Source organism: Pseudophryne corroboree, chromosome 8, assembly GCF_028390025.1.
Source record: "Pseudophryne corroboree isolate aPseCor3 chromosome 8, aPseCor3.hap2, whole genome shotgun sequence".
NCBI classification, from domain to species: Eukaryota; Metazoa; Chordata; class Amphibia; order Anura; family Myobatrachidae; genus Pseudophryne; species Pseudophryne corroboree.
In genome coordinates this window covers 440598110-440609730 of record NC_086451.1, presented here as the reverse complement: position 1 = coordinate 440609730, position 11621 = coordinate 440598110, and the positions used below count along the sequence as shown (strand labels likewise).

At 47.6% G+C, this 11621-nt stretch overlaps 1 protein-coding gene across 1 annotated transcript; it reads right to left on the bottom strand.

Moving 5' to 3' along the window:
• Positions 1-716: 716 nt before the first annotated feature.
• Positions 717-4598, bottom strand: LOC134947941 (tumor necrosis factor-like). The gene is made up of 4 exons (XM_063935743.1): positions 4316-4598; positions 3644-3689; positions 2556-2612; positions 717-2435 (listed from the first exon to the last, which is right to left on the bottom strand). The coding sequence occupies exons 1-4, from the start codon at positions 4592-4594 to the stop codon at positions 2029-2031; spliced, it is 789 nt and encodes a 262-aa protein (XP_063791813.1). The 5' UTR covers positions 4595-4598; the 3' UTR covers positions 717-2028.
• Positions 4599-11621: the final 7023 nt, after the last annotated feature.

Below are 11621 nucleotides of genomic sequence, written 5' to 3'. Positions count from 1 at the left end.
AAGTGGTGGCTGTGGGACTTACTAATCACACTCTCATCTGAAGGGCAGGGAAGTAAGTATTGATGGTGGTGTCAAAGTAAAAAATATTACATACACACCACATACAAACTCCAAACAGCAGAGTCTCTGTGCGTGCACATAAACGCAGCGTGCACATAGACCCATCTGTTTGGAGTTTGTATGTGGTGTTAGTGTGACAGTTATTGTCTACTGTCAAAGGGTGGACTGTCAAAGTCAAAATATTACATACACACCACATACAGTCTCCAAACAGATGGGTCTCTGTGCGTGCAACATACACGCAGCGTACACAGAAAACCATTTGTTTGGAGTTTGTATGTGGTGTGTTTGTAATATTTTTGACTTTGACAGTGGCTAGGGGCAGTAGGCTGAAGTTTTGCCTATGGTTCCGAGAAACCTTACACCGGCCCTGTCTTCTCCTTCTATGGTATCAAAATTAGGAAGATGTTCTAAAGAACTTCAGGAATTGGAATTTTGTATCCTCCCGAGTGATGACATTGAGGCGGCATATCCTGGGGCAATTAGGACTGGCAGGTTCTTGTCTGGAGGACAACGGTGGACTGTTTACTGAGAGGTCAACCGAAAACAGAATGATTTAGCCTAGGCCCCTCCTTATATATGCCAATTTAAACTTCACGTGCACATCATGTAAATATTAAAGAACAAGAAAAAAAAATACATATAAATATCTCATTTATTTCTGTACTTGTATGCTAAAATACATACAGGGTGGAGACACTTCCCATCCCCACTGTAGTTAGCCCCTAGTGGAGTTAAAACACAAAAAGTAAGTAAGTAGTTTAACATTTACAAAATATAAATACAGAGTTAACAACAACACCAAGCTAAGTAGAGACCGTAAAATCGGCCTCCGCTACAATTCGGTATTTTCCAACTCTGATAGTGTTACATGATAACAGTGAAAACAGGCATTGCTCAGCAATGTATTACTGATATTTTGGCTTTTGTTCAGTACTCATGTCTCCAAGTTGAAACTTAAGCAAAAAAAATTTGCCACCATTTCCAAAGGGTGACTACACACCTAATTAAAGACATGGGGACCACACAAAATGCCAACACGTTAATTGCATGTTTCTACTGTGAAACAATAGTACAGTTTGCAGGAGGACTCTGAAAACTCGTACCCTGCCGGCTCTTGTGTAACAACTACAACTCCCAGCATGTCGTGCGGTTTACTGGGATTTGTAATGACGCAATTACGGCAGAGCAACAAGATGCAGAAGACCTGCAGTCATTATTCAGGCATGTGGTTATGTGACCGGCAGTCACAATACCTACGCCTGAATCCCGCCACCCTCACAAAACCGACAGTCAGCATGCCGACTAACAGGCACTATTCCCACTCATGGGTGTCCACGATGAGTGTGAATAGAAACTGTGGCGAGCGCAGCCCGCAGCATGGAGTCTGCAGCCCGTAAGGGGCTTCATTGCACTGCCTCCCCCCCCCGCGCCACCCGCGCCGGCCATCACCAAGCTGGGATCCCTGCGTCGGTATGGTGACCAGCGGTAACCCAACCGCTGGTCACACAAGCCCAACCCATTATTCAGTAGCAAGATTTACTAGAGACGATTACATACACTGTATGCATACATATAACCCGTTTGGCCCCAATAACACAAATAATCATTAAAATAGGCTTACATAAATAAATAAATAAATAGTTATTAAATAGCATTAAAAAATATTTGAGAACACCGAATCTTAAGAGGAAGAGAGAAATATTGAAATGTGTAGTTTTAAAGCTTAAGTAATAGAATCAGTAGATTTCTCTCGCCTCAGTATGACGTATTTGGTTCAATAGATTGCACTTGACTGATAGGTCTACCAGCACAATATTCCAGCGTCTTCTCAGTAATGGTTGTCAAACCAGGTAGACTGTAGCCGTTTTTAATGCTGGAGACTTGAGCATGAAGTCCATATAACAATCTGACAATGTTCCCTGGCGTATCACCCAATTTGGTGAGTGTCCGATAGGGTCAATCGTGTTATATAGCAAGGATACCAAAGGTGACTTTTCCATTGTTGGAGTTGACATATTGGACGTTTGTGGTTTCGGTGGAAAGAATATCCCCCTCATAAAGAATGAAAAGGCCACCTTGGTAGATAGGTTCGGTCCAGGAAGATTCTGAAGGGGTCTCGCAAACCGATTTGGTTGATGTAAGGATGGTGACTTCATTATCGTAAGACTCACTCTTCCGTCTGACGGAGTGGGTCAGGTCCTTGTCTTTCATGTCCAAGCAATCCTTGCCTGTGAACTCCACCTGGGTGTAGACTAAGTAGAGGCCGTCTTTTGGAATTTCCAATTTGTTTTCCGTGAGTTTGAGATCCGTATCTTTGAAGAAGTTCATCGCGGATGATTGCTGCCAGTTTATTTGGCCTTCTTTGGCTACACCTGCAAAGATCAAGGAAAAGCTGTTAGGTACAAGTTTCTCCAAGAGGCAACATGGAGAGATACAGTAAGAGCTGCTCATGGTGGTAGGAATATAATGAGAAGATCAGAGAAATCACTTACCCCTCATGTGGGCAGCTACTCTCTTTCCTTGCATCGCCTGGGTCTGTGGTACAGAATCTGTATAAAAACAAATAAAAATCACATTAATACAGTGGACTATTTTGTAATCATAGTTGCCGCTTGTAGCTATTATTATATGTCATGATGTGTCACCACCTATGCTGGCTCTCCTACCTCCACCTGCACTATGTTTACTGCAAACGCTGAGGAACCACACTGGCCAAAACAGGGTACCAAGAATTCCACTTGTGGGCATCAGACCTGGCAGGTGCCACCATATATGCGTTATTGTTATCCTAATCCGTTACCTACAATATATTTATTCACAATTGTAGGAACTTTACTAAGTACTTAGGGCAGGCATGTCCAAACTGCGGCCCTCCAGCTGTTGAGAAACTACACATCCCAGCATTCCCTGACACAACTTTAGCATTCTCTGACAGAAAAACGGTGTCAGGGCATGCTGGGATATGTAGTTTCACAACAGCTGGAGGGCCGCAGTTTGGACATGCCTGACTTAGGGGCTTATTCTGTGTTGGAAAAACATAGATAAGTATCTGTGCACCTGGACCAAACCATTCTGCAATGCAAGGCGGACAAATACATGTATTGTTTTTGCATGCAGTGTAAATACTGGCTGCTTTTGCAGGTAGCCCAAAAATGCTGCATATCTTTATATGAGGCTGCGATTTAGATTAGAGTTTGGACACCCCCTACTCCCAAATATAGACCTCTCTACACATTTTAACCCTGCCTTCCCTGCAATAGTGCAACATACCTGTACTGTATTTTATGCCAAGGTGCAGAGTTACTTTTTTTTTTTGCTTTGATCCAAACTCTATGTATTTTACCTAACCCATACTCATTTTGTCCCTACTAAATCTGTGCACACATGCTGTATACAGTAACTGATGCAACTGGAGGGATCAGGCACCATTTGGCACTACATACGTTATTTTATATCTCTATTGCAAACAGTAGAACATTTGGGGTTATCTTATTAAAGCTTATTATTTGGGGTTCTCTTATTAAATCTCTACACTCGACCGGTTAATGAAAATCTCTGTGTGAGGTTGGATCCGACTTACCTAAATAACTCTTGATTTGAAGGACTTCTGGCATTTGAAATTCATCCTGAAACAACCAATGAGGAAATCAGTTAGTGACACAGCTTTGTGCAGTGAATCAGGCACCGAGATAATCACACAAATCCTTCCAAGCTTCTTTAATGCATTGCACTCTATAGGAGGAAGTACTGAATTATAAACTAGTTAAACCAGTATGACAGGAGGCTCAGCCTTCCTCACCCCACCTCTACAAGTTGGAAAGTACCGGGTAAGTATAGAGTCGATCAGGTTTAGGCAAATATGTAGCGCTTCAGCTGCTGTAGAACTACAAGTACCAGCATGCCTTGCAAATTCTTTACCTCTGGCGGACAGCAGGAATGGAATACCCCTCCTTAAGGTTGCATTATAACTTGGGTGAAGTTGTTATTGCACCCTGGGGGCAGATGTACTAAGCTTGAAAATTGATAAAGGTGGAGAGTGATAAAGTATCAGCCAGTCAGCTGCTAACTGCCATGTTACAGGCTGTGTTTGAAAAATGACTGTTAGGAGCTGGTTGGTTGGTAGTTTATCACTCTCCACTTTATCACTTTTCAAGGCTTAGTACATCTGGCCCATTGTAATTGAATAACTATCTGCATACTGTGCACAGGGCTGTCTGGCATGCATAGGAGCTTACAGTCTGGAGGCACTCACCTTATTTGCAGTAGGGATGATCTGAAAGTGCAGCAGAGCCAAGATAATAGTTGCCCCAAGTAAGATGATGAAGGAACAGATGCTCAGCCAGTGGTACCATGTGGTCCGACTCCTCTGCACGGGCTGGAGCAGCAGAGGCTCCTCAGTGCGTACTTGTGTCAGCTCCATTTTGATGTCTTTTGTATTTACTTTTCCCCTTGAATGATTTGTATTATTCCCCTTATACTGCGCTCTTGGGTAGTTGTGCTTTTGGAGGTTGTATTTGTCTTTTGATAGCATCTCGGTCCTCTGCAGCAATATAAAGCCAGGGCTCCAGAATTTCCCCAGTGACATCACACGCTGCTCTGGTTCCTCCCTCTCGGTGGAAAATGAAATAACCGTTCTGAAAGAGAAACTCCTAAAGAGGAAAAACAATGCAAGCTCGCAATCCTGGAAAACAAAGCGACTTCTGCTTATTCTTTTTTTTTTTTTACTGGTGTCATTTTTAGAAACTCCTCTATCAGATCTAGGTTGTAGGAGGAAGGATGGCCAAGCACAAGCTAATAAACGATGACAGTCTATGGAGTTCCAAAAATAGCATTGTTTATATGTTTGTGTTGGCCATGGGAAACTAACTGGTTAATGATTAATCGCTGTTCAAGCAGGAGTTTTGGATGTGCAGGATTGCTGCGTATTTTACACTTGGCTGGCTTCTTCTATAACAATAGCCCATGCAGCACACTGATCTTGTACTGGTGCAGTGTAACGTGTCTCTTTAATCCCTCTCCAGAAACATTTTTTTTAAATTGTAACCCATACCCAATGCATGATAATATGCTAGATACGCTTTCTAAGAGAGTGTATCTAGCACTTTACTGTGGTGTCTCCGTCTTCAGCGAGCTCCAACGTACACACATCCGTGAGGATCACACTAGGGGCCCATTTATCAAGAATTGCATTTGCAACGCGATCTGGGCACGCTATTAGTGCCCAGAAGTGCATTGCAATGTACGGTCCTTACGGTAGCATGTATCATACTACCCATGCTCCGAAAGGAGCTCATCCCTGTGCATCCCTGTACGGTCTTGCTGACCGCACATGCATGGCAATCATTGGCTTGGAGGTTTCCGGGGAAACCCTCCGCCGGCTACATCTGCGATGTGCAGCCTACAGGCTACAGTGGGTCACCGCCATCTTCAGATGGCATTAGCTCCGGCGGGCCAGTCTCAGGAATGCGAAGACATATCTGCAGCAATATGACAGGATCTGGCAGCACCTATGTTGGTTGCAGCTTTCAGCGGGAATGAAGGTATCTGAGATATCAGCTGCAGTCCCTCTGTCATACATTGTGGGGAAACTAAATATTTGCAATTACCCCAAAAAAACTAGTGTTTTGGGGGAATATGCCGCAAATGTTAATGTTTATGGATAAATGGGCCCATAACAATGGGCAGCAGAAATCAAAGGTTGGCCACCATCACAATGTTTCAGTGCCGATGGTGATGATTTCACCATTCAATTCTGGGAAGTGATGGCTGCTTCTTGCAGGAAGTGATCTCATGCTTCTTTCCAATGGCTGCTGACGTCACTCCTGCTGCGCGCAAAGATATTATGCAGAGATACTAGTTTGCCATCAATGGCTATGGTTTATTGCAGTTGTTCTCAAACTCGGTCCTCAGGACCCCACATGGTTCATGTTTTCCATGTCACCCAGCAGCTGCACTGTGTGTCACCAACTGTCACATTTTAAAAATCTACAGGTGACCTGCAAAACATGAACTGTGTGGGGTCCTGAGGACCGAGCTTGAGAACCTGTGGTTTATTGCAATGACAGCATATTCAATGTACTGTAACAGTCCTGGTGGCCATCCCTAGGACAGACATACAGTACACGAGTGTGATAGTAACATATTATATTATACATATGTGCTTGGGTGAAAAAAAGCACACTTGCTGACCTTTGGGAAGTAGGGGGCTTAGCACGGCAAAATTGTTGGTGCGGTGGCATGATGGTGCCATAGTGGCCCTGCCCGTGGCAAAACAATGCCATTATAATCGAAGCAGGAGGTGGGACGAGCTTCAGCACAAAGCACGTCATTGACCGCCCGATTGCCCACTTCACTCGGGAGGTCTTCCGGATAATCCGGGGGAGTAGGTAAGTGTGAGAGTAGTTCACTATTGCATCTTTTGGGTCTGTGGTTATGGACGCTCGATTTAAAGTGCCAGTAATATTAAATACAAAACACACCAGTCAAAACCCCAGCACTTGTGCGATGACCTTTTGTAGACTTGTGCAAAGGCAGGAAGCATCTGCGATCTGATCTAGAGTTGGACACATTTTATTTAAATAAAAAAAATCTGTTGTAAAAAGCATCCCTGGAAAAATAAAATACACAGATGTATCCAGCTCAACAAGGGAAGCACAACAACTGCCATGCATGTGCCAGGAGATGTGGCTTGGTAAGGTTAGAAGTGAATGCAAAAGTTACAGTTCCCAATTTCTACACATTGTGGTACATTAATGGGGAGGCAGGTAGTGTTATATATAAATATATGCGCACTTAAATTAATACATAAATAAATAAATAAATAATTAACTAATTAAATTCAAAGCAATACAAGCATCCACTGTCTTCCCTTTTATATGCAAAATGGATTTTCTTTCCTGCTGTGGACCAAATGCAAATATCAATAGAAAACTGTGTGAGATATCCTGTACAACAACTGATCCCCAAGTGAGGATTATTCCATGTGGCAATTACTGGGGTAACTGCCTGTAGAACAGAGAACAGTAGTAAAACCTCTCATTCTATGGTGGCTTGTGAGGTTCATATACTAGCTTCCCGGACGATTGTAAATGGAGAGCCTAAGTTTTTGCTGGCGTTACCCTGTAGGGCAGGGGTGGCCAGACTTTTGGAGTCGGTGATCTACTTTGAAAGCTGAAAAGCTTTTGTGATCTACTCAAGCGGGATAATCTTGTGTGGTATAACAAAAAAGGGGGCGTGGTATAACAAAAAGGGGCATATCCTTGCTGCACTGGGTGTTATGACTGTCTCGCACGAAATCACTCATTGGCCCCCCACAGGTAAAAACCTCAAACACATATGCCCCCACAGTGCCAGATACACATATGCCCCCACAGTGCCAGATACACATATGCCCCCACAGTGCCAGATATGTCCCCACAGTGCCATGTGCCCACAGTGCCAGATATGCCCCCACAGTGCCACATACCCCACAGTGCCACATATGCCCCCACAGTGGCAGATATGCCCCCACAGTGCCATGTGCCCACAGTGCCACATATGCCCCCACAGTGCCACATATGCCCCCACATTGCCACATATGCCCACAGTACCACATATGACCCCAAAGTGCCACATGTGCCCCCACAGTGCCATGTGCCGACAGTGCCACATATGTCCCTACAGTGCCAGATACACATATGCCCCCAGTGCCAGATATGCCTCCAGTGCCACATATGCTCCCACAGTGCCAGATATGCCCCCACAGTGCCATGTGCCCACAGTACCACATATGACCCCACAGTGCCATATGTGCCCCCACAGTGCCATGTGCCCGCAGTGCCATATGTGCCCCCACAGTGCCATGTGCCCACAGTGCCACATATGCCCCCACAGTGCCACATATGCCCCCACAGTGCCAGATATGCCCCCACAGTGCCACATATTATGCCCACAGTACCACATATGACCCCACAGTGCCATGTGCCCACAGTGCCACATATGCCCCCACAGTGCGACATATGCCCCCACAGTGCCACATATGCCCCCACAGTGCCATGTGCCCACAGTGCCACATATGCCCCCACAGTGCCATGTGCCCACAGTGCCACATATGCCCCCACAGTGCCATGTGCCCGTAGTGCCAGATATACTTACTTTAGCTGGCTGGATCCCCGCTGGCTGTCTCGCTGTCTCCCCGCTGGCTGGATCCTGCTCCCGTGCCTGCTCCCGCTTCCTGCCGCTGCTGCTGTCCTGCTGCCACTGGCGCTGACTGGATCAACCCAGATATAGCAGGCGCACAGGCTCCTCACATCGCGTTCCCAATCGCGCATTGCGCGGGTGTGTGGCTGATGTCATGACGTCACCCGCGCAATGCATCATTGGGAACGCTCCGGGCAGAGGCAGCAAGTTACACTTGGATCGCGATCTACCGGTGAGAGCTCCACGATCTACCGGTAGATCGCAATCAACGTTTTGGCCGCCTCTGCTGTAGGGCATGCCTGGCCAACCTGTGGCTCTCCAACTGTTGAAAAACTACAAGTCCCAGCATGCCCTGCCACAGTCTTGCTATTAGGGAATGCAAAAACCGTGGCAGGGCATGCTGGGATGTGTAGTTTCACAACAGCTGGAGAGCCACAGGTTGGCCAGGCCCGCTGTAGGGTGTGAAACTACTTCTCTTTGTAAAATGAAGGTAATGGTGGAGATGTATCAAGCCTTGGAGAGAGATAAAAGTGGAGAAGTTTTCCGAAGCAGGTGTCTATGAGGGATGCGATGCTGCCAGATTTACCAACTTCCGGAATGCGAAGCTGGCAGTAGCCCGCTGTAACCAATGGGCTACACACCACAAACCCTTCGCGGCAGGGGGTTCCCATGGAAACCTCCCCGGAAATGGTTGCTGTACATGTGTGGTCAGTGGGCAGCACATGCACACTAGTCCCGCGTCCCCACTCAGCACATTGTAGGGCTCTGAGTCTTTAATACATACTGTAGCACCAGTACAATTGCATATTGCAATGCAATCCCAGGCATTAATATCGCACCCAGATTGCATTAAGTATGCGATTAATGATAAATAGACCCCCTAGACTTGATACATCCAGCCCCATTCTGTGGTGCATTTGTCAATGAACAATTGTACGCGAATCATTTGTATGTCTTTGGAGTGTGGGAAGTAACCGGAGTAAGCGTAGTAAGACACGGGGGAATGTACTAAGCCTTGAAAAAGGGATACATTTCACGGTGATATAGTACCAGCCAATCAGCTCCTAACTGCCATGTCACAGGCAGGAAAAATGACAAGAGCTGATTGGTTGGTACTTTATTACCGTGAAATTTATCACTTTTCAAGGCTCAGTACATCTGGTCCATAGAGAGAACATACAAATTCCACACCCTAAGTGCAGCTGAGATAGGGCCTAATTCAGATCTGATCAAAGGAGCAAATTTGTTAGCAAATGGGCAAAACCATGTGGGTGATTCAGACCTGATCGCACGCAGCCGGTTTTTTGCAGTGCTGCGATCAGGTAGTTTCCGCATACAGGGGGAGGGGGTAAACGCTGTGCAGGGGTGCGATCGCTTGTGCAGAGAGCTGCACAAACAAAAGTTTGTGCAGTCTCTGTACAGCTCAGGACTTACTCAGCCGCTGCAACGATCCGGGCCGGAGCTGACGTCAGGAACCCTCCCTTGCAACGGCTGGACACGCCTGCGTTCGGCCGGACACTCCTTAAAAACGGTCAGTTGACACCCACAAATGGCCGCTTTCTGTCAATCTTCTTGCGATCGCCGGTGCGATCGCTTTCTTCATTAGATCCATCGCTGTCTGGCAATCCCCGTTGCCAGCATACGCACGCGCAGTTCAGACCCATTCGCACCGCTGCAAAAAAAAGCTAGCATGCGATCGGGTCTGAATGACCCCCCATGTGCACTGCAGTGGGGGCTGATACATGGACGTGCAGTCAGGAGAGGTAGGGGAGGCAGTGCCTCCCCTGTCATTAATGATTAAAATAATACAAAGATACTTATGACACATATCCTGCGTCATATGTATCCTCTTTATATTATTCTTATCATTACTCCTCTGTATGTGTTTGGGAGGCACCGATCGTGGTGCATCCCGCTGTCAATGGGGAAAGGTGTGGGAGCGGGGGGCGGGCGAGGGCAGGGCCAAGCCATGGGCAGTAATAGCCCATTGCAAATACATGGGAAAGCGGCACCATTAGAGGTGCCGCTTTCATACAGGGACGTGCATTCAACCTATGAAAGCATGCCCCTGTCAGTGAGGCCACAGTGATTGGCCAGCGGATCCGTCACTGGATCCACTGTCATCACTGTGTGGGTGTCGGTGGCGGCGGAGGTGCGGGCGGTGGGATGCGTCAGTGGTGCGGGCGGCCAGAGTATACCTGTATTCTGCAGAGTTTGGCAGCAGAGCGGTACCAGATTCAAAAATGGCGCCTCAGCGTCGTTTTTGAAATTCAAGATGGCCGCCGCAAGCCAATTACGCACGGCGCGCCGCGTTATCGCCCCGCCCCCTCCGGCTGACTCATATAAGTCAGCGCGAGGCAGCGGCGTCAGTACGACAACAGAGGAGGAGCTGTGAAGAGCTCCTGAAGAAAGAAGACGCCGGAAGTCCTGGATGGGCGGCGGCTATGCAAAAGAGCTTAACAGCCGCCGCCCACCAGGTGAAGACGTCGGAAGCCCTGGGAAGGCGGTGGCCATGCAACAGAGCTTAAAGGCTGCCGCCTCCCTGGTGAAGACGCCGGAGGAAGACGCCAGAAGCCCTGGGGAGGTGGCGTCCCCCCAGGTGAAGACGCCGGAAGCCCTGGGAAGGCGGTGGCCATGCAAAAGAGCTTAAAGGCCGCCGCCCCCAGGTGAAGACCCAGTTTAATAAAGGTTTTTTTAAAGAACGTGTAGTGGTTTTTTTTTAAAATATTTTCTTTACAGGTGGACTACAGGTGCCAGCGGGCCCTTTATGTCCGGGCATGCTGGCACTTGTGGTTCTCCAAGTGCCAGCATGCTGGGGCAGGCTTGCTGGGACCTGTAGGCCACCTGTAAAGAACAATATTACTATTCTTTGCAGGTGGACTACAGGTGCCAGTGGGCCATTTATGTCCGGGCATGCTGGCACTTGTGGTTCTCCAAGTGCCAGCATGCTGGGGCAGGCTTGCTGGGATCTGTAGGCCACCTGTAAAGAACAGTATTAGCATACAATGAACCCCGCACCCACCGCCACCAGGGGTGCGGGGCATAGCACTGGGCAGGAGGGGGGACCCCATTTTGATTTTTTGGGGGCCCCACTTTCCGAGGAATTCCAGCCCTGGGCTGACTGGTTTGGGGGGTGTTTAATGGCATGGCAGGGGGACCCCACACTGAGTGTCTCCCCTGCTATGGCATTATCCCCCCTGGCTGGTTCTGCCTGGTGCTGGTTTTAGCGGTGTGGGGGGACTGCACTTTTTTTTTTCCGGGGGGGGGGGGGGGGGTTTAGCTGCAGTGCCTCCCCAGCCCCTGACCTCACCGCACATCACTGGTTTGTACAGCAGCCATCTTTGGACCTGCGTGAGCATCGACCGTCTGAGTGGCCGCCA